General features: G+C 42.3%; 1 protein-coding gene across 1 annotated transcript; it reads right to left on the bottom strand.

Moving 5' to 3' along the window:
* On the bottom strand, window positions 3,623-20,403 carry CD180 (CD180 molecule). Its single transcript, NM_214357.1, has 3 exons — window positions 20,198-20,403; window positions 10,094-10,260; window positions 3,623-5,850 (listed from the first exon to the last, which is right to left on the bottom strand). The coding sequence occupies exons 1-3, from the start codon at window positions 20,285-20,287 to the stop codon at window positions 4,122-4,124; spliced, it is 1,986 nt and encodes a 661-aa protein (NP_999522.1). The 5' UTR covers window positions 20,288-20,403; the 3' UTR covers window positions 3,623-4,121.

The following is a 20,786-nucleotide window of genomic DNA, read 5'->3' on the forward strand; positions in this document are numbered from 1 at the left end:
AAGGCAGGAAAGGGGGAGGTGGGAAGGAGTAGGGTGGCCTGGGAGTGTGGGGCTGGTAGATGCAAATTGTGGCATTTTGAGTGCAAAAGCAATGAGATCCTGCTCTCTAGCACAGGGAACTATATCCAGTCTCAGTCTCTTGGGACAGACCATAATGGAAGATAATATGAGAACAGACATGTATATATATAGTACTGGGTCACTTTGCCGTACAGTGGAAATTGGCACTTTGTAAATCAACTATGCTTAGATTTAAGAAAAGAAAATCCTTAAGGCAGGAAGAAGCTTACATTTGCTGGAATACATGGGGTAACTTGGTAGGTTGGCGCTGTCAGACTGGATTCTTAGAGTGTGGACTTCCATCCTCTCTGATGGAAGGAGGAAGGGAAGGAAGGAAGGGAGGGAGGAAAGCATGAAATAAGGAGGGCAGCAAAGAGAGCGAGGAGAAAGGAAGGAAGAGAAGAAACAGCAAAGAAAGGAAAAGGAAAGAGAAACAAGGGGGGAAGGGAGGGAGGGACCAGTCAGTGTGGTTTTGGGGTCTTCGTGGTCACCACCAGGAATATCTCCCAGAGTTTCCAGGGGTGATTATCTAATTTGCTACAAGCAAAGGAATAAAATCAGCAGAACAAAATAATTATTTGTCCTGCTCCCTCCATGCCTGAGTTCCCAGAGGTGGATGCTTCTATACCACGAGAGTGGGCCACCTGGGTAGTGTGGGGGGTGTGGGTGATAAGCCAGAGGGAGGTTTGACTTGGGAGGGCCGACTGCTTGCCTTCAGGTTCCTAGAATGAGGAGCCTAACCTGTAGCAGCTGTTAGGAAGCTTCCCGGAAGTGCACCTGCTCAGCACAGGTCAAGGCAGCCAAGCCCACTTCTGCATTAGGTCCCTTCTGAGCCTAAAACTCAAGGAGAAAAAGTCTTGGTCACTGTCAGACCCAAGACCAATAATAACCCAAAAGATTGGCTCAGTGGCTCCCACTGGACTTCTCAGAATGCTGCCCACCATTCTAGGCTCAGGAAAGGGGTTAAAGTGGCTGAAGGGGTGTGTCTCAGTGTCTTCATTTCTAGGCATGCTCTGCTGTTACATATACCTACATGCCTTTAAATGACTGCCTTGGCAATAGAAAGCAAAAGAAAACTTCCTTCCCAGGCACCTGTATGGTGGTACTCAAGATCATTAAAGCAGTTAATTGTGTGATGTTTCATTAGCAGACGGATGCTCTGCTTGCCCTCTCTCACCAAGCCCGGGGCTCAGAGGGATTTGGTACCCATTCATCTCTGCCACTGGCTTTGAAGGAAGAATGCCTTTGAACCCAGGAGCTTGGAGTTAGCAAAGGGTGGGTGTACATCTTACAAGTTGTAAGATCTTGAACACTTCTCCCTGCTTCCAGAAACTAAAGGGAAGGAGATGGACACTTGGGAGTAAAACTGAGATAAAGTGCCTGCTAATGGGCCCTCGGCAAACTGGCCTGTGAGTTAGCTGGGAATCCCCACTTCTCACTGGTCTCAGGGTGGGGACAGGGTGAATTGAGTGAGGCAATCACTGTGGGTGCCAAAATCAAGGAGAGGGGCACCAAAAAACTCAACTCAGTGGCAAAGATAAATAGCAGTTTAACACACCATTTTAAAAAAGCGAAACTAATGCAAACTATCCGTAATGAATGAAAGACCAAAATTTTAATATCAGGACAGCTACCGCTGGTTTTCCTTTTGCCTCGGGCTCTTATAGGGTTCAGCATGGTATAATTATACATCCTGTCGATGTTCAAATTTTTGACACTTATCATGAATTTTTTGCATTAATTTAAAGCTTTAGATATATTGCATTAAAATTTTTTTTGGTCTTGATTACTGAGTTTTTGGGGCCCCCTTAAATTTTGTACCTTCTTCACCTTGCCCTAGCCCCTGCCTTGTGTTCTTAATCAAGAACATCCAGGAAGGAGTTCCCATCGTGGCTCAGTGGTTAATGAATCCAACGAGGAACCATGAGGTTGAGGGTTCGATTCCTGGCCTCGCTCAGTGGGTTAAGGATCCAGCATTGCCGTGAGCTGTGGTGTAGGTTGCAGATGCGGCTCAGATCCTACATTGCTGTGGCTGTGGCGTATGCTGGTGGCTACAGCTCCGATTTGACCCCTAGCCTGGGAACCTCCACATGTGGCGGGAGCAGCCCAAGAAATCGCAAAAAAAAAAAAAAAAAAGAACATCATCCAGGAAAATTTGGCCCCCCACCTATTACTACACAGAAAATCTCTAGGTCTGGGGAAACATTTTCAGCAAAGGTTTTGTTTGGGGGGTTTTGTTGTTGTTTTATTTTTCTTTGGCCACCTCATGGCTTATGGAGTTCCCAGACAAGAGATCAGATCTGAGCAACAGCTGCAACCTAAGCTGCAGCTGCAGCTGCTGCCACACCGGATCCTTAACCCACTGTGCCCAGCAGGCCTCCCAGTGCTCCCAAGATGCCACCAATCCTGTTGTGCCACAGTGGGAACTCCAAGTGAAGGTGTTTGGCTTTCCTTCACTATTCCCTTGTCTTTCCTGCTGTTCCTGGGGGTACAGAGGGAAAGAGGAGTTGGTCCCCAACTTTCTACTCTGTTCCCATGTCCCACTATTATACCCTTGACCTAAGGGCTAATCAGTTCTGACTGGGTATTGATCAGTTTTTACTTTGATATCCAATCAGAATTTCCTAAGTTACCATCTTTAGCCGAACTTAGTCCAGGCCCCATCAATGTAACACCTGAGTATAAGAGCTCCTCCCTCTTGCCACCAATGCAGACTTCAGAGGACTAAGCCCTGCTTGGGTGTCACCTGTGGGGCCTTGGGAAGGAGACCTAAGTTGCCACACTGCCAGCTTCCCCATTCTCTTTCTCTACCTGCAAGTAATGGTCCTGTCCCCTCTCTGGTGCTGTTATGATCTCTGCTGATACCCCAGCCTCGCCAGAAACTGCTACTCATGAAGCCAGCTTATTGTGTACCCTCCCCCGTGAGTGTGCCGGATGCTTGCCTTTTTCCATCAGCTTTCATTGTAAATGTGGTGTCTCAATTGCCATCCCAGGTGAATAGGTTTTGAGAGCTGGCCTGGGAACCAAACCATCATTTATCTCCTGGGTCTTATGGAAAAGAAGCTTCTAAGGACAAGACAGTCAGATGAGAAGAGCATTTGGACTACAGCCCACCTGGATGCAGGCGAGGACCTGGAATATAATAAAAGCGAGAACAGCAGGTAGGTAGAGCCTCTTGGTTCTGAAGTGACGGTGGCCAAGGTGCAAAACTCCTAAACCTTGGGGGAGGGTCACCCTGGTGGAGGTCTCTCTCTCTTTTTAATTAAGCTATTCATGCCATAGCGGCATTGTAGTAGGTTAAGGAGGTTAATGAAGGAGCATTAAATAGGTTAATGAAGTCAATCTGATGGCAAGATTGATTTCTCAGCCTCTTCGTCTAAATTCATTGTGTTGTGTTTTCCCTTTTTTCTTTCTTTCTTTTTTTTCTTTTTTCTTTTTTCTTTTTTTTTTTTTTTTTTTTTGCATTTTAGGGCTATATATCTGACACGTGAAAGTTCCCAGGCTAGGGGTTGAATCAGAGCTGCAGCCGCGGGCCTACACCAGAGCCAGAGCAACTCGGTATCCATTTAAATAGAGACTTTATTCCCAACTTATTTTCCAAATGGCTGCATCACTGAGAATTCATGCCCAAGCACAGTGCCCCAGCCATGGGTGAGAGAGCAGGGAGCTGGGGTCCTCAGCAGTGCCACGTTTGGGAGGTGACGACTGCCTCTGAGGGCCAGGGTGGGTGGTGCTCGGAGGGATGGTCATGAGTGGACGGATGACCTCCTGGTGGGTTTCCCACCTGGCTTTTCCCTGCCACGTGTCCTCCTCAACTTGCACCCACCTTCGGTGTGAGGAAATGGCTCTGTGTCTCTCTCAGCTGCATCTGGCCTCTGGCCCTGCTCTGTTTACCTTCCCGGGAGGTTCATTAGTTCTGGGCCTCAGAAAAGCACAGTGAATTCCTGCCCAGCTCCAGGAACCAATCTGAAAAGTCTGGTTGTTAACTGACCACAAACGGCTCCTTTACTGAAGGCAATTTGCTCAACATATTTATTTGCCATCTCTAGAAACCTTCAGCATTAAATGTGCTGGTATTTCCACCTAAGAAGAAACTTCACTAAACAAATGAGCAGGACGATGAGCAGGAATACAAATACTATAAGAAAGAAAATGCCCACAGCTGTCATCCCGCAGGACAGTTCGACATCAGACAGCTTAACTCCCCTTAACCATGGGGGGTTTGCACACGTGGTCTCCTCCAAGCCCTCAAGTTTGTGCAGGTTTTCTTTGTACCATGTTAGGAAATGAATATTCGAGCAAGTGCAGTCCAGGGGATTGTGACTTAAGTTAATGGTGCTCTGATGAGACAAGGTAGGGAGGAGATGGAGGGGGATGATGCGAATGTTATTGGCAGCCACGTTGACAGAGAGCCCCTTCAGATGGCTAAGAGCATCGATGCTGTCACCTGTCAGGCTGTTGTGGCTTAGGTCTATGTGCCTCATTTTCCCAAGGTTGTGGAATGCTTGCTGGTCTATGGAGAGGAGGTCACAGGAGGATAAAATCAGAATCTCCAAGCTGCCCACAGCCTGAAGTAGGTTGGTCTTTGAGATGCTCCCATCTTGAAAGTGATTTCCGTGTAAATTCAGATGCCGGAGATCCGGGAGGCCTGCTAGAAGGTGCTGATTGCTGGTGTCAAGGAGGCAGTGGGAGAGATTCAGAACCTGCAGGAAATGGAGGTTTTGGAAAGGACTTTGTGGAGCCTTAACATGCAGGTGGGTAAATGCCAAATCCAAGAGTTCTAGCCGAGGACATTCTTTGAATGCCTGATCCTGGAGACCAAAGGGCTCGTTGTAACTTAGGTTTAAGTATTGCAAGTGGGGCAGGTTTTTGAGTTGCAGATCACAACAGTCAGAAGCCTCGATATCACTGTGGCTTAAATCAAGTTTCCGAAGATGTTCTAGTTTTTCCAAACACCTGGCACCAAGGTCAAGTTTTTTCCTGTTACCTTTGATATAGAGATCCATAAGGGATGGGAAACTGGCCGCACTGATTTGACACAAGTGGGCAAAACTATTTGCATTGAGAACTAATTTCTTGAGAGAGTTCATACCCTCAATCCCAGAGGGTAATTCTTGCAAGTGAGTTGCTGTCAGATCCAACTCCTGGAGTCCAGTGAAGCACCGAAACATGGAAGATGAGAAGCCATGGAAATGGTGCTTCTGTAGGTTGATGCTCTCAACTGACATTTTACAAAGTCCCTCAAATGTGACTAAAGTGAGGTCTTGGTCATCAGTGTCCTCAAATGTCCCCAGCCAAAGAGACTGAACAGTAGAGTTCTGTAGACCTTTTAATACAACAGCTAAGTTGGAGGTCCCTCCAAAGTTCAAACTTTGAAAGGTTTTCAAATTGAAAGCCCCAGGCTCAATGCCTTGAATGTCATTGCCATTGAAATTAAGGCTTAGGTCGGTGGCCTGTTCCAGAGCATTTATGGCTTTACTAGAGATGTAGTGTATAGCATTATTCTGAAAATCCAGAAATTTAAGATTCTGTGTTGGGAAGTTTTCTGGAAGATTAATAGAAGAAATATGGTTGCTGCCAAGATGCAAACTTTCCAAATTTTCCAGATTGTGCACTGGGATAAACTCAAGATGGGATATTCCTGTTTGGGTTAAGAAAAGATGCTTCAGTGACTTGGGTCCGTTAAGTGATGTTTCTGCCATGAATATCAGGGGATTTCCTGTTAACACAATGGTGTTCAATTGATGATGGTTTTGAAAAGTGTCTTCATGCACCCAGTTAATCTGGCACCTTAAAAAGATAATAGTATTTAATAATAACTAAATAGGGAAAAGAAAAAAATTCACAGTGACCTGTATTAACAAAGCCATCATTTGTATTTGGTAAAAACAGTGTACCTTATTATTCAAAGTAAAACATAAAAGAACTTTCTTTGGTGCCCACAGAAGGCCTGTTGAATTCATCACAAGCCTCAGATATGAACAATCTGACCTAAAATTTTTTCCCAGTATTTTATATTGAACTTCCAGAGGTTTGTGTTTGGAACCTAGGGAACACTCAGTGGTCTGATCATAGGCAAAATCAAACAATTCTTTACTATTATCAGTAATATAAAACATGTCATATATAAGGCATGATACATAACATGGTATGTAAAATGTGGATCTGTGCCATCCTGGGCAACTCGCAACTTTTTCTCAACCTCTGTTTTTTCATCCATAAAGTATAGCAACAATGATTACTTTATAGAATGATTGTGATTCAAATCATATATATGAAAATGCTCCATAGAAATATGACACGAGGTTCAGAGACACCCCTCCTAGTGTTGCACTTAAAAATGCTGGAATACACACACACACACACACACACACACACACAGTGCTGCCCTGGAAGGCAATAAGGGAATTGCTTAGAAACGCACTGTCAACAGAAAGCTTGAATCCATTGGACTAAGTGAGCCCGGGAGCTAGCTTTGTCATATCTGCCAATATCTGTCAATCCCTGATGGTCTAGAGCCTGGGTTTTAATGAGCCACTTGTACTAGTGGCAGGAGAGAAAGCTGGGGGATAGGATGGGAGGTCCTTTCAAAAAGCTGCAAACTACCAAGGCCTACAAGGAATCCTTCAATGGGTGACTTTAAACAAAGAAAAATCACAGAGGGAGACCTTGAGGATATACATTTGTCTTGGCCTTGGCTCTGGGTAGAACAACAGCAACAATAACAACAAGAAAAGCCTCCTCTGAGATTCCCTAACCACAAGCTTCTACCTATGAGAATTGTAGCCTGAATTTACACTGTCTCTGTGGACCTCCCCAAAGAAACCCAAGTGGAAAATTTAGCTCAGAGAGATTCCAGGATGGGAGTGGCATTTCTACCAGATTCCAGGTAGCTGGCAGCAATAAAAAGAAACCTTTTTTGGAGTAATGGACTTAATTTTTTTTAATAAGGAAAACTTTCAAATTTACAGAAAAGTAGAATAATAGTACAATGAACTTTCATATACCAGCTACATAGATGCAACAATTCTTACAATTTTGCTGCATATGCTTCTTTGCTTCATGTATTCCCTCATCTCTCTCCTGAATTATTTTAAATCAAATCCTAGGTAGCCATACATATTTCAGTATGCGTCTCCAAAAAATAGGCTTATTTTCCATAGCCATGATGCCAGTGTCACATATGACAATATTAATAATTCATTGGTATTATCTAGTTACAGGAAAACATTTTAAAAAAAGATTTACACCAAGTTCCACATGATAAATGAGCTCAAAATAAAAATACACTAAATGCATAAGGAAAACATATTAGCCAATGTCAGCCAAAAAAAAAAAGTTCTACAGAATCAGATTTAAAAAGGAAGCACATGCCAGAGTTATCAGATATATCTGATAACATATGGCTATATCATATATATGATATATATCAAGAATATATGATATAGCTGTTATATATTATCAAAACATAATAAATATTCTTATGTCAAACATATGTTTGATATGTTTCAAGGAAATAGTAAGAACCAAAATACGATGAAGCAAAAAAATATTAAAATGATCTCATGGAGTCCCCACTGTGGTGCAATGGATTTGGCAGCGTCTCTGAAGCACCAGGACGCAAATTCAATCCTTGGCTTGGCAAAGTGGGTTAGAGGGTCCAGTGTTGCCACAGCTGAGGTATAGGTTGCCACTGCAGCTCAGACCTGATTCTTGACCCAGGAACTCCATATGCCATGGGGAGGCCAAAAAAGAAAAAAAAAAAATTGATCTCATATATTTGTAAAATGAAAAATCAGTGAAACTTATTGAAATGGAAGAAGTTAATAATTGAAATTAGAAAGCCACTGGACAGTTTATATCGGAGAGTAGCCACAGCTGAAAAGGCTATTGATGTACTAGAAGTAAATATGAGAAACTTAGCTAGAATGTAGTCCAAAAAACCCAGAGATGGAAAATGAGATATAAAGATATATAAAGGGCAGATTATACAGTAGAAAACTGTCAGAACACTGTAAACCAAATATAATGGAAAAACAAAAATCATATAACAATAATAATAATAATAAAAGGACAGATGAGAAGACGTCATGTAAGTCTAGTCAGAGATCCAAAGGAGATACAAGAGTAAATGGGGGCAAACTGAAGTTCAAGTGGATGATGGCTAGAATATTTTAGGATTGATAAAAGATACCAATTTCAGATTCAAGGAGCCTGACAACCAACACCATGCATCACTGTGATGTTACAGAATGCCAAGGACAAAGAGAAGCTATTGAAAATATTCAGAGAAGACGAGACAGATTACCGACATGAGCACAATGACTCGACGGAGAGCCGACCTCCCAACGGCAGCAAAGGGAGACTGGAAAGATAGCCTCAAAGAGCTGAGAAAAAGCATCTGTCCACCTAGAAGCCAAGGCCATCCTTCAAGAATCAGAGTGAAATAAAGATATTTTCAGAAAATGAAAACTGAGGGATTTGACTGTTGACAGACACTCACTAAAGCAAAGTCTAAAGCGGTGCTTTAGGAAAGAGAAAAATGATTCCACAGAGTAAAGTCTGAAAAGCAAGAAGGAAAATAAGCAAAGGGAATCAAAAGCAAGTTGGTAATGCTAAAGAAATTACAACTGTAGAAAGAAATAAAAAGTGTCTCATTCGTGGCCAAAAGGTGGGGAGGGGAGCAGAGGAGGAGGGTTTTAGGAAGTATGAGGTCCCATTTTTATCACTTTTTGAAAATAGCGGAAGAGGAAACAGAATCCTCTATCTCCAAAATTATCCTGGCCCAGTATTTCTTAAAAATGTGGTCAAGGAGCTCCCGCTGTGGCACCACAGGATCGGTGATGTCTTGAGAATGCTGCAACACGGGTTCCATCCCTCGCCCGGCATAGCAGGTTAAGGATCCCTTGTTGCCGCAGCTGTGGCTTAGATCACCACTGTGGCTTCTATCTGATCCCTGGCCTAGGAGCTCCATGTGCTATGGGATGGCTAAAAATTAAAATATATATATATATATTTTTAATAAATAAATATGGTCAAACTCATCTCATCTGAAAATGAGAAATGGTAAAGGAGAAGGGAAAGTAAATTTCTTTGGGGCAAAGTAAGTAGGGAGCAGAATGAGCTGAAAGGCCGGGGCTTTCTCTCAGTTGTATCTAATGGAGTATTGGCTGGGGAGGTGGCCTGTGGTCATTTGGGGAACTGTGGAGTATGAGTTAGGGGAACAGAGCCTTGGTTTCTTTCTTGTGTGACCTTAAGCAAGCTCACAACATTGCCTTGAGCCTCTGTTTTCTCATCTAACATGAGTGAGATTAGGATGGCAATACTCCCCATGCCTACCTCCCAGAGGTGGTTGTGCAGATGTGAATGTGCAGTGCTATGGATGTGACTACTCTTCTGCTCTGTAGAAGCTTAAGTCGAAGGACAAAGTCGAAGAAACAGGGCTGCTTGCAAGGGCTACAGACCTCAACCACATGTGGAGCCCTTTCCCCCTAACACACAAGCTGCATTTTTCTCTTACTCTCATCCCTTATTTTCCTGTGATACTTCTATCTGTTGGTTTACAAGCACTGGTACCGCCTTTAGAATCCTAATTCTGCCTCTAGAACAAAATATGATCTCTTTTTCCAATTTTCAGGAAAAAAAGGTTAGTAAATGATATGTTTCTCCTCCAAACTTTTCTTAAAATGTCACACCCATTAATAGGCAGCTATGCTAAAATATAGTATGATGCGGCATCCGATTTAGTAAAAGATTTGTTTTTACTTTTGTCATTGATCTTCCTTAGAACTTCCTAAATAGTACTGCTGACACAACCTAATTTGAGAACAAGCCTCCTTCTTCTCCACTGATTGGTGTTTATTTAAATTATATTTTACCTGTATAAAAATATTTCATGGGAAACATGCAGAATAAGCAGGTTGTCCTTGTGCCCCAAAGAAGGTCCTGTAAACAATTTGAATGCAAGCTGCATTTTGATCTAAGTATAACATCAAACACACACACACACACACACAAAACCTCACATACATACCTTGTCAGATCCAAAAAGACAAGATTTATGAGCCTGCTGAAGGTTGTATTTTGAATTGTAGGCAAGAAGTTAAAGCCGAATTCCAAAAATTCTGTCATATTTGGTAGAGTGTCAGGAATTTCTCTGAGACCTAAATTTTCACAGTTATATGTTCTGTTGGCTTCTTTCTGAAGAGAATAAACAATGTAAATTAACATCAGACAGTATCGGGTTGACTGTCTAGCAACATTACATGTTTTATCCTTTTGAGCAGCAATCCCCCTTCTAGGAATCTTTAGCAAACATAATGCTTGTAAAAAACACAACACAAAATGACTTGTGCATAACACTATTCATTTTAGTATTTTGTAACAGTAAAACATTGGCAATAACCATATAGGACTAGTTGAAATATGGTACATTCACAAGATGTAACTCTGTGTGGTTGAAAAAGGAATAAATACAATCTCCAGATGCTGATATGGAGTGATATGCAGGTTTATTGAATGGTGAAAAAAGCAAGATACAGAGTGTCATTAGTATATATGTATATGGTATGTAGTATTTAATATATAGTACTCTACCTTTTGTGTAAGGAAGATGTGTATGTATTTTCTTATATTTTCAAAAAGAAGCCGTGGGGGGAAAACCCCAAACTGGTTGTATTTAAGGGAAGGGAAGGAACAAGATAGAAGAGTGGGGATGAAAACAAGACTGCTCTGAACATAATTTGTTTTAGAGTTTTTATTTTGGATGCATGAAAACATTTTCTTTCACTTCAAAACAAACAGATCAACTCTATATTAGCTTCCACAAAAGAAGACAATCAGGTCTTAGGTGCTTTGTGATGTGACGTAATATGAAGTAGGTGGCACAACCTAGAATCCAATCCAGATTTGAGGCATAACTGTCAGTCTACAAGTGGTATGGAGGATTTCAGATAAAGAGCATCACAAGGTAGCAATCTGCCAAAGGCAAGGGGAGGGGGAGCATCCTGTAGAATAACTGATTTTGTTTTTATCAACATGTAAATGTTGGTGGAAGTGGAGAGGAAGGGGGTGGGATGAGAGAGGAGGCTGCCCTCAGAGAAAGAGAGGTATTTGGGAAAACAACCCGAGAAAGAATGAGGGAAAAAAAAGTATATATATATAGAGAGAGAGACAGAGACAGAGACAGAGAGAAAGAGAAAGACAAAGAGAGAGCTGATTTACTTTGCTGTACACCTGAAACTAACACAACTTTCTAGGTCAACTATACCCTGATGAAATTAATTTTTTTAAATAAGAGAGGTATAAAAGCTACTTAACAGACATAACCAACAAATAGTAGAAGAGCCCTTCTTTTTTAATTTACTCTTTATTGAAGTATAGTTGATAATGTTGTGTCAGTTTCTGGTATATAGCAAAGTGATTCGGTTATACATTATATATATACATTTTCATATCATTTTCCATTATGGTTTATTATAAGTTCTTGAATACAGTTCTCTGTGCTTTAAGTTGAACTTGGTTGTTTATCCATTCCATACATAATAGCTTGCATCTGCTAACCTCAGACTCCCAGTTTATCCCTCCCTCACCCCTCCACCTCCCTTGACAACCACAAGTCTGTTCTCTTCATCTGTGAGTCTGTTTCTGTTTTGTAAATAAGTTCATTTATGTTGTATTTTAGATTCATGTAAGTGATAGCATATGGTACTTGTTTTTCTCTCTCTGAATAACTGCACTTAGTAGGATAATCTCTAGGTCCATCTGTGTTGCTGCAAATGGCATTATTTCCTTCTTTTTTATGGTTGAGTAATATTCCATTGTATATATGTATCACTTCTCCTTTATCCACTCATCTGTTGCTGGACTATTGTAAATAGTTCTTCAATGAACATTGGAGTGCATGTATCTTTTCCTAAAGTTTTGTGCAGATATACCCCCAGGAGTTGTATTGCTGGATCATATTACATAGAGTAGCCTTTCTTTAGAGCCTTATTCAAATAAAGCATTTGGGAAAAGATATTTTAAATTTTTTTTAGGGGAATTTGCATGAGGACAGGATCTTAGAGAATATTAAAGAATTGTGAATTTTGTTAATGATATTAACCTCGCATCTATGTAAGAAAAATGTTCTTATTTTGAGATACAGTTTGAAGTATTTAGAGGCAGAAGATCATGATTCTTGGGATTTGCTTTAAAATACTCTTGCAAAAAAAGGAATGAATAGAGGAAATTAGTAGACCAAATGTTGGTAGTTGTTGAATGTGGAGTGATGCATACAAGGTTCCTTGTAACTAACTGCTTTTGTAGATATTTAGAAATTATCTTAATACAATGTTAAAAAAAAAAAAAAACTGGCCAAACACACAGACCTTAGGTTATAAGGCCTTGTACTCTTGAAATATGACTCATTTTAGATCTCTGGAACTGCAGATACCAGACCCAGGATTTGGGCTCAGCCCTGCACATAAATTCAGAAACCTTCCTCATCCTGGATCCCAGGAGAGTCAAGTATGCTGACATCTGCCATTTACTGCTTCTAGATGCCCTAAATCAAGTTCTAAATCTTGGACTAACCAGGCAAAAATGGGGAGGAGTGAGAAGTCTATAGAATTGTGGGCTCGTAATTTATCTGGATGATGCCTTGGGATAAAGGATAGTGGGGCAGTTACGACAGTCTGATGGGGTATCTTTTGTATGGGGAGGTTCCTAGGAAAGGAAGAAATGATTCCTTAGTGTATACTTGGTGACATAAAAAAGGACAGACATCCCAGAACCATGGGCCATCTCAGCTCATCTCAGACTCTGTGTGAATTCATCCAACCTTTCAGGTCCTGCTTTCTCCTGGCCACATAGTGGCCTCACTAGAGGTCCCACTGAGACTGCCCGGGTCCAGCTCCATCTAAGTCTAAATCCAAAGCTTTCCTCATACTGCACACAGGTCTGCTTAGCTGGAAACAGAAGACTGCACATACCTGCCTTTGCTCTGAAGTGTGGCATTTCAGAGGTGTCACCATTTTAATTGCTTTTTGTTTTACTCCAGCCTCTGCTTACTCGGCACTTTTTATAGCTACAGTAAGTATGCTCATTTACAGGAAATCACTGGGTTTGTTCTGTATTGTGACAGGATTAAGAAAGTCGCTGATGAAAATGCCATATTTATATTTTCTTGTAATGCATTCTTTGTTTCATAAGTCCCAAGTCCTTCAGGCACTGCCACAAATCCACATGGTGACAGCAAAATGCACTTTGCTCTTAAAACATACCGGACTGACTGCTGGGGAAACCCATGCTGCTAGGCCCTTCTTTGGTGCCCATGACCACGGAAAACCTAGAGAGAAGATGTGTGGCTGCAGAGGTTCAGACTAGCTTTGAGAAGACACTCTTCTTTTCTGGTCTCTGTGGGCATAACTGATGCCATATACACATGAGGAAAGGAGTCTTTCCTCAATTCATCTCACTCTATTCTGGCCCCACAGCAAAAAGCCTGGATGTTGGCAATTCTCTCCTTCTCCAGAATATATATGTGCCTGTTGACACCCAAATTACTCCCTTAATATGCTTTACTGAGCACTCTTCTGCATCAGTGTGATCCCCAAAGTTGGAATAAAGCAGGAGCTCTCCTGAGCCGGTGGCCTGAAGGAGCACCCAGCAAATGGAAAGGAGTAGTTTGGTTTCGATTCAGGAAAAGCCTGAGAACCAGAGCACACCAAGTCCCAGGAACACTGAAAAGTCCACTGGGACCTGTGTCATAACACTTGATCATCTCGAGTTAGGTAAACTGCCATGAACTCTCTGCTCTTGATTCCTAAACAAAGAGGCAAATGACAAGAACTGCAACTCATAAGAACATCAGAAACCGTTTCACTTTTCAGAGACTGATCTGGGTTCCTCCACCTTGGATTTCATAATCATGCTCCCGTACAGTCGTTGCTTTTGGTTTCTGTATCTCTTTTGTCTCCTTTAATCTGAGATGACTCTCCAGCCTTTTATTGTCTCTCGTGACATTGATTATTATTATCATTTTTTTTAAGAATCCAGGCTTATAGTTTGCAAAATGTCCCTTGTTTGGGGTTTGTATGTTTCCTTGTGATTTGATTCAGGTTATACATTTTTCATAGAATGACATCAGTGAGATTATTTTTCTCGCTGTCAGGATTCATAGCAAAACATTGGAAGAGTGGGTTCTGAGAGTCGATAGCACAGAATTCCCGGACAGCAGAATGATAATGCAACGGAGCAGGAAAGGACAGTGTGTCGAAGAGGGTTGCTGGTTGTGTGACCACTGCCATTTTGCCCTGGGGCTGGGCCAGCTCTGGGGACCACATGTTCAGTTTCTCTTCCAGGCAGATACCACTGTCGCTTTTGCAGCATCTGCGGTTTCTCTGAGCCCCACGTGACCACTTCCTATAAACCCAAGCTTCATCACTAGATTGAGTCTGGGGTGAATTTCCAGTCACTTTCTCACTCTTCTGCTTTGGCTCATTCCAAGGCAAACAGGACCCTTCTGAACGTGAATTTATGCAGCCAGCAGGGCAGAGGCAAAGCCACATGGCATTCAGGACCACTGCCCCATGCAGGCCCATCCCTATTCCAAGTCATGGGCATTTGCACAGGGACCTGGGCCAATCACATTGTCACCAGCTCCGCCTCAGAGCTGCTCCTTTGCCCAGAGCAGGACTCCCAAGCGCTCTGTCTGTGTCTGCAATCCCTTTTCCCTCCAGGTATTCATTAGCATTTTTTCAATCAGGATCTTATTTTGCTTCTTTCTGTTGTAGCGCCAACTCCCTGCCATCCCACAGTAATTTTTCTCCTCACAAATATTGAGATCATTTTCTCATTTAGAATTCTTTGGGAGTTCCCTTCGTGGCTCAGCAGTTAACGGACCTGACTAGGATCCATGAGGATGTGGGTTTGATCCCTGGCCTTGCTCAGTGGGTTAAGGATCTGGCATTGGTGTGAGCTATGGTGTAGGCCAGCAGCTGCAGCTCTGACTCCACCCCAGCCTGGGAACTTCCATGCCGAAGGTGTGGCCCTAAAAAGTAAAAAAAAAAAAAAAAAAAAAAAAAAAAAAAAAAAAGAAAAAATTCTTTGAGTCTCATGCAAGTGCTGATTCCCACCTGTTTGGATGCCTCCTCTGCACCTGGCACATGCAACAGCCAGCTCCCCCAGGCATGAGGAGTCTGGGACACTGAACCCAAACTCTCCCTCATTTAATCACTCCTCTATCCAGAGACAGCAATTTGAGTCAAATCCAGGTTAGCAATTACTCCTTGAAAATAAAACAAAACACTCCCAAGAGGTCACGGCCCTAAAATTTGTTGTCAATCTGACTCCTCCAGGCAAAGGGCATTCCAATTATACGTGGTGCATTTTCTGTGGATCTTGAAGCAGACTGCTTAGGTTCAAATCCCAGCTCTAAACCACCAGTCTGTGTTCTCCGAGCCTCCTTTCTTGCCCATCTGTAGATTGAGGATAATAACCCCTCTCAGCAGGCCAACTCTGAGGTTTAATGGGCTAATGTACGTCAAGCACTCACAAGAGAAGTTAGCATTTCCCTGGATCATCAAAACATCATTGTCATCATCCAGAGCTCTTGTACCCATGAACTTGGAGTTCTCTTAAAGCAGAGTCTACTAAGCATTCTCCCCATACCCAGACTCGAGGAACTGTTCCTACATTGGTTTTAAGGGGACAAAATAGTCAAGAATGAGCCCATGTGAAATGACAAGGCATGCCTCTACTCCCAAGTAATTATTCAAGAATATATCTAAAATTTTACAAGAAGCCAAATCACTGAGCTGAGGTCCAGCTCTGCATTGCCTATTTGTCAGCCTCCAAAAACTTGGTAATAAGTCCAATTTGGTTACTTATGATAAACACATACATTTCTATACATATACACAGAGCATTTAATAATGGAAAATTTGGAGTTCTCATCATGGCTCAGTGGAAACAGATCTGACAAGGAACCTTGAAATTTTGCGTTTGTTCCCTGGCCTCGCTCAGTGGGTTGAGGATCAGGTGTTGCTGTGGCTGTGGCGTGGCGTAGGCTGGTGGCTTCAGCTCCAATTAGACCCCTAGCCTGGGAATCTCCATCTGCTGCGGGTGTGGCCCTCAAAAGACAAAAAGACAAAAAAAAAAAAAAAAAAAAAAAAAAAAAGGAAAATTTCATGTGGAGTATTTATAGATGTTCATTGTGGTAGTTTTAGAATATTTTAGAATTTGTCTAGGTTTGAAAAAAGTTTTATTAAAAATCCATCTTGACATCTACCTCACATTATATGCAAAAAGCAATACCAGATGGACTATTAATTTAAATGTAAAACTTAGAAATAAATACAAAATGATAAAACTTCCAGAAGAAAACAGGACATTATCTTTGTGGCCTTGGAGTACGCAAGCACAGAACAGACATACACTGAAAATAGAGGAACAATGATAAATCAAGCTATATTAAAATTAAGAACTTCTATTCATCAAAAATATTATTAAGAGAATGAAGAGACAAGCCACGAAACAGGAGAAGATATTTGCAATCTGATTAATGACTTGTTTTTAGAATACATAAAGAACTTCTACAAAACTACAATAACAACAACTACCAAAAAACAGAGAACTCAAGAGAAAATTGGCAAAAGACTTGAAAAGGCACTTGACACACACACACAAAATACACAAATGGCCAAGGAAAAATATGAAAATATGTTCAATTTAATTATTCATTAGGAAAATAGAAATTAAATCCTGGTAGAATATTCCTACCCATTCATCAGAATAGCTAATGTTCCTTTTTATTTTATTTTGTTTTTTTAATGGCCACGCCTGCAGCATATGGAAGTTTCCTGGGCTAGGGATGAATTGGAGCTGAAACTAGGCCTATGCCACAGCTCAACACTGGATCCAAGCCACATTTGCAGCCTATCCCACAGCTTGCAGCAATGCTGGATCCTTAATCCACTGAGCGAGGCCAGGGATTGAACCTTCGTCCTCACGGATGCTATATCAGGTTCTTAACCTGCTGAGCCCCAATGGGAACCCCTAGCTAATGTTATTAAACAAAAAATAGCAAATGTTAGTAATGCCGTGGGGCAGTTAGAATTCATACATTGCTGGTGAGAATAGATGGGTACCAACACTTTGAAACACTGTCAATATCTACTAAAGTTAAGCATATGTGTACCCTATGACCAAATACATCTACTACTTGGTACACACCTAATAAAGATTTGTTCATTTGTTTGGTAAAGATCTAGATAAGGATGTTAAAAGCAGCAGCATTCCTAATAGCCCCCAAATTGAAAACAGTGTGAGTGCCACTAACAGTAGAATGGATAAACAAATAGTGTTTAGTGAAAACAACAGAATACCATTCAGTGATGCAAATGAACAAATGATGGCTATACACAACATCATCAATAAATCTCACATGTTTGATACTGAGTGGAAAATGCCAGACACAAAAGAGGAGACACAGCATGATTCTATGTATATAAAATTCAAAATGAGGCAAAATCAATCTAGGGTGATAGACATTGGAGTATTGGGTGCCCTTGGGGGCTAATGACTAGGAAGAGACATGAGAGGGCTTCTGAGGTGCTGGCAGTGTTGTTTTTTGATCTGTGTGCTGCTCATTCAGTGAGAACTCACTGTGCTTTACACTTAGGATTGGTGGGCTTCTCCGTACATTATTTTACTGCAATGAAAAGTTTACTGAAATCAAAACAAGCAAGACAAAGACCTTTTTTTCAGGATATGGCCCGATAAGCACATGGTGGTCACATGATCACATATACAGTATATGATTTATTTTGCTGAAATTAGAGGGAAGAATGAATGAGGAAAGGAAAGCAAGAGGAAGGATTGGATAAACTGGGGTGATTTTTTCACCTGAAAAAGGGCCAAACCCTTCAGTCAAAAGCTTCCTTTCCTACCACTTCTACTTGATTCTACTTGCCTGAAGCCTAGAAGGTCCTTACTTTCAGGAACAAATTGTTATCTCCCAGTTTCCTCCCCAGTATTCATAGAGAAGTGAGGGCTCAACAAACAGCCTTAGAATCCTGCCATCATGAACTCAAACTTGATAGAAGAGGTAAAGGAAAATATAGATCCAGTATTGATTGAATAGGCCCAAAGGCATTTAAAATCAAAGTCCTTTCAAAGGAGGGTTGCAGGGAGGAAGGTTTCAGTCTCACCTGACTTATCTAAAAAAGGGAATCTTTCACTGTAACATAGGCCAGGCCTAGAGGTCCTGGGATGCTCAGCACCACTTCTACCCCTAGAAAGCATGGAAAGCCTCTGAACAGCAGCAAAAGGACTTGGGTACTCTTCCTGCCTCTTTCTCCTTACCTCTGCTAAAGTAGGAACCATTTGCAAAAAAGAACTAGTGACTCTGGGACCTGAAGTCATTATTAGGAAGCTACACTGGTGCAATGTTTCCAGGGCTTTCCAAAATCTCCAGCACCAGGTTTCAGATGGGCTGCATGAAATTTGCTGCAAAATTTGTGATAATTTAAAAGGTGAACTGGTAGACTTATGAGTTTAAAATGGATTGCTTCCCAATGTGCTGGAATTTAATGGTAATATTTTCCCATCTGAGGATGTTGTCAGGAGGTGGATGACATAAGCCTACCTGGTTACTGAAGAGCTGGAATTTCCACTCTTACCCTCTTAGATATCACCTACAACCCTCTGAAATTGATTTTTCAACCTGAGTGTAGAGGATGCAGCCTTCTGGGGCTGATAAAAATCTTTTACTTGCCCCCTTCTGTTGTAGGCTGTATTGTGTCCCCCATACTCCTGAATTCATATGCTGAAGTCTTAACTGCAGTACCTCAAAATGAGACTTTATTTAGAGATAGAGTCTTCAAAGAGGTAATTAAGTTAAAATGAGGTCATTTAGAGTGGGCCCCAATCCGTTATGGATGGTGTTTTTACAATAACAATAAATTTGGACACAGATGCATACAAAGGAGAGAAGATGGAAAGTTACAGGGGGAAGAAAACACCATAAACGAGCCGGGAGAGAGGCCTCAGAAGCAGCCAACCCTAACAACCTTGCCAATCTTGCAAACACCTTGATCTCCAGGATTGTATAAATAAGTTTCCGTTGTTGAAGCCACCTAGTCTTTGGTACTTTGTTGTTAGAGCAGCCCGATCAATTGCCCCTGGGCATTGTGCCTCCTCTTGGTCTGAGCACGCATCTTAATTCCATCCTAATGCCAGACTACCAAGGTTCTGTTGCTTTCCACATCTAGGCCTTCTTCTAGTCCTGGCTTTGGTTCTTGCTCTTATCTGGCAGGTCCTTGCCCCCCTCTCCCTTATTCTCCTGACTCTGGCTCCAAAGCACTGCTTTTCTCCATCATGCTACCCCAGCCTTTTTTTCACCATTCAGCCTCAATCTGGGAAAGCAGCCCACCTAGCCACCAGGACAGATGGTCCTTCTGGTCCCAAGTCTTTTTCTGATAGGCCCCATGGTGCTGGACCCCTGCTGGGATGAGAGGTGATGGAAGGTGGCAAGAGAATGAGTCCTTTTCCTTTCTCTCTTTCTCCACCCTCCCCAAGAACATCCCACAGGTTGATAAATATTGTTATGGTCCAAAACAGAAGGTGCAGTTTGGCTCTACTCTCAGATGTTACTCCTGTGGGTTAGTGAAACAGATGGAGGACTGTCCAACTTGAGGAGAAAGCCAGACTCATTCCGAGTGATCTTTATATGCTCTAAGCCTGGCACAGGTAGTCTTTACTGATCTCGATCCAGAATGCCAGGAAGCTGAAGGACTCTTTGGTAACGTGGCCATGTGCTGGCCCATTGGACAGGCTAGGGAGCAGGTTTGGCGGTCTGCTCTTTGCACTGGAACCCTGTTGCTATCCTTTGTCCTGTCCGGGATTATCTGGGGTGGGAGAGGTGGTTTGAGGAGGAGAACAGATCTCATTTCTGCCTACTAGGAATCTATGAGATCATCTTCCTGGCTGAGTTCCGTGGCTCCCTTTTCACAGTAAGGAAAAACTTCTACACCCCTCGTTGCCCTCTTAAAGACAGTGATATTGGAATGCCGAGGCTCAGACAGCACTGCATGCTGAATCTTAACATTTCCAGGTGGTTTAATCTGAACAAAGACAAACAGTTTGGACTCACCTCAGTGCACATCAGATCTGAGGAGGTGATGACTTTACAGCTGGCACAAAACAGCACCGCCAACAGGAAGCAGCTGACTCGGGAAGCCATCACAGGACTCGAGCAACTAAGTTCAGTACGGTTAGCTAATGCTGGAGCTAAAAAAATCAAATCGAGCTAGGATGGCCTTGGTAATTTGGCAGCCAGACAGAAGCTCAGGGAGCAAGAAATGCTGTTGACTGCTCTGCGCTTGGTGGCTCTGTGTTTCAAAAAAGAGGAAGTCCCTTTTGCAGAGTACTCATTCTTGCCCGAAATAGCTGAGGACCCAGCTCCAGAATGGCTCAGTGCATTTCCTGGCAAACATGCGTCAGTTGTGCAGGACTCTTGGGCTGGTTACATGGACTGTTGGGTTGGTGGTTCCTACTGACTCTAGGTGAACTGCAAGGGTTTGGCCAGCTCCAACAGCTTCTGGTCCCTTTACATCAGAGAAGCCATGGGAGCAGGTGGCTGTCCTCACAAAGAAGGCCGCTTTGTTAGACCTAATGAGGGAACAGGAGAGGTGCTGGGGCACACTGGAAAGGCAGAGCACTCTGTGGGGGCAGATAGAAAG

This window comes from Sus scrofa, chromosome 16 (genome assembly GCF_000003025.6).
Source record: "Sus scrofa isolate TJ Tabasco breed Duroc chromosome 16, Sscrofa11.1, whole genome shotgun sequence".
NCBI lineage: Eukaryota > Metazoa > Chordata > Mammalia > Artiodactyla > Suidae > Sus > Sus scrofa.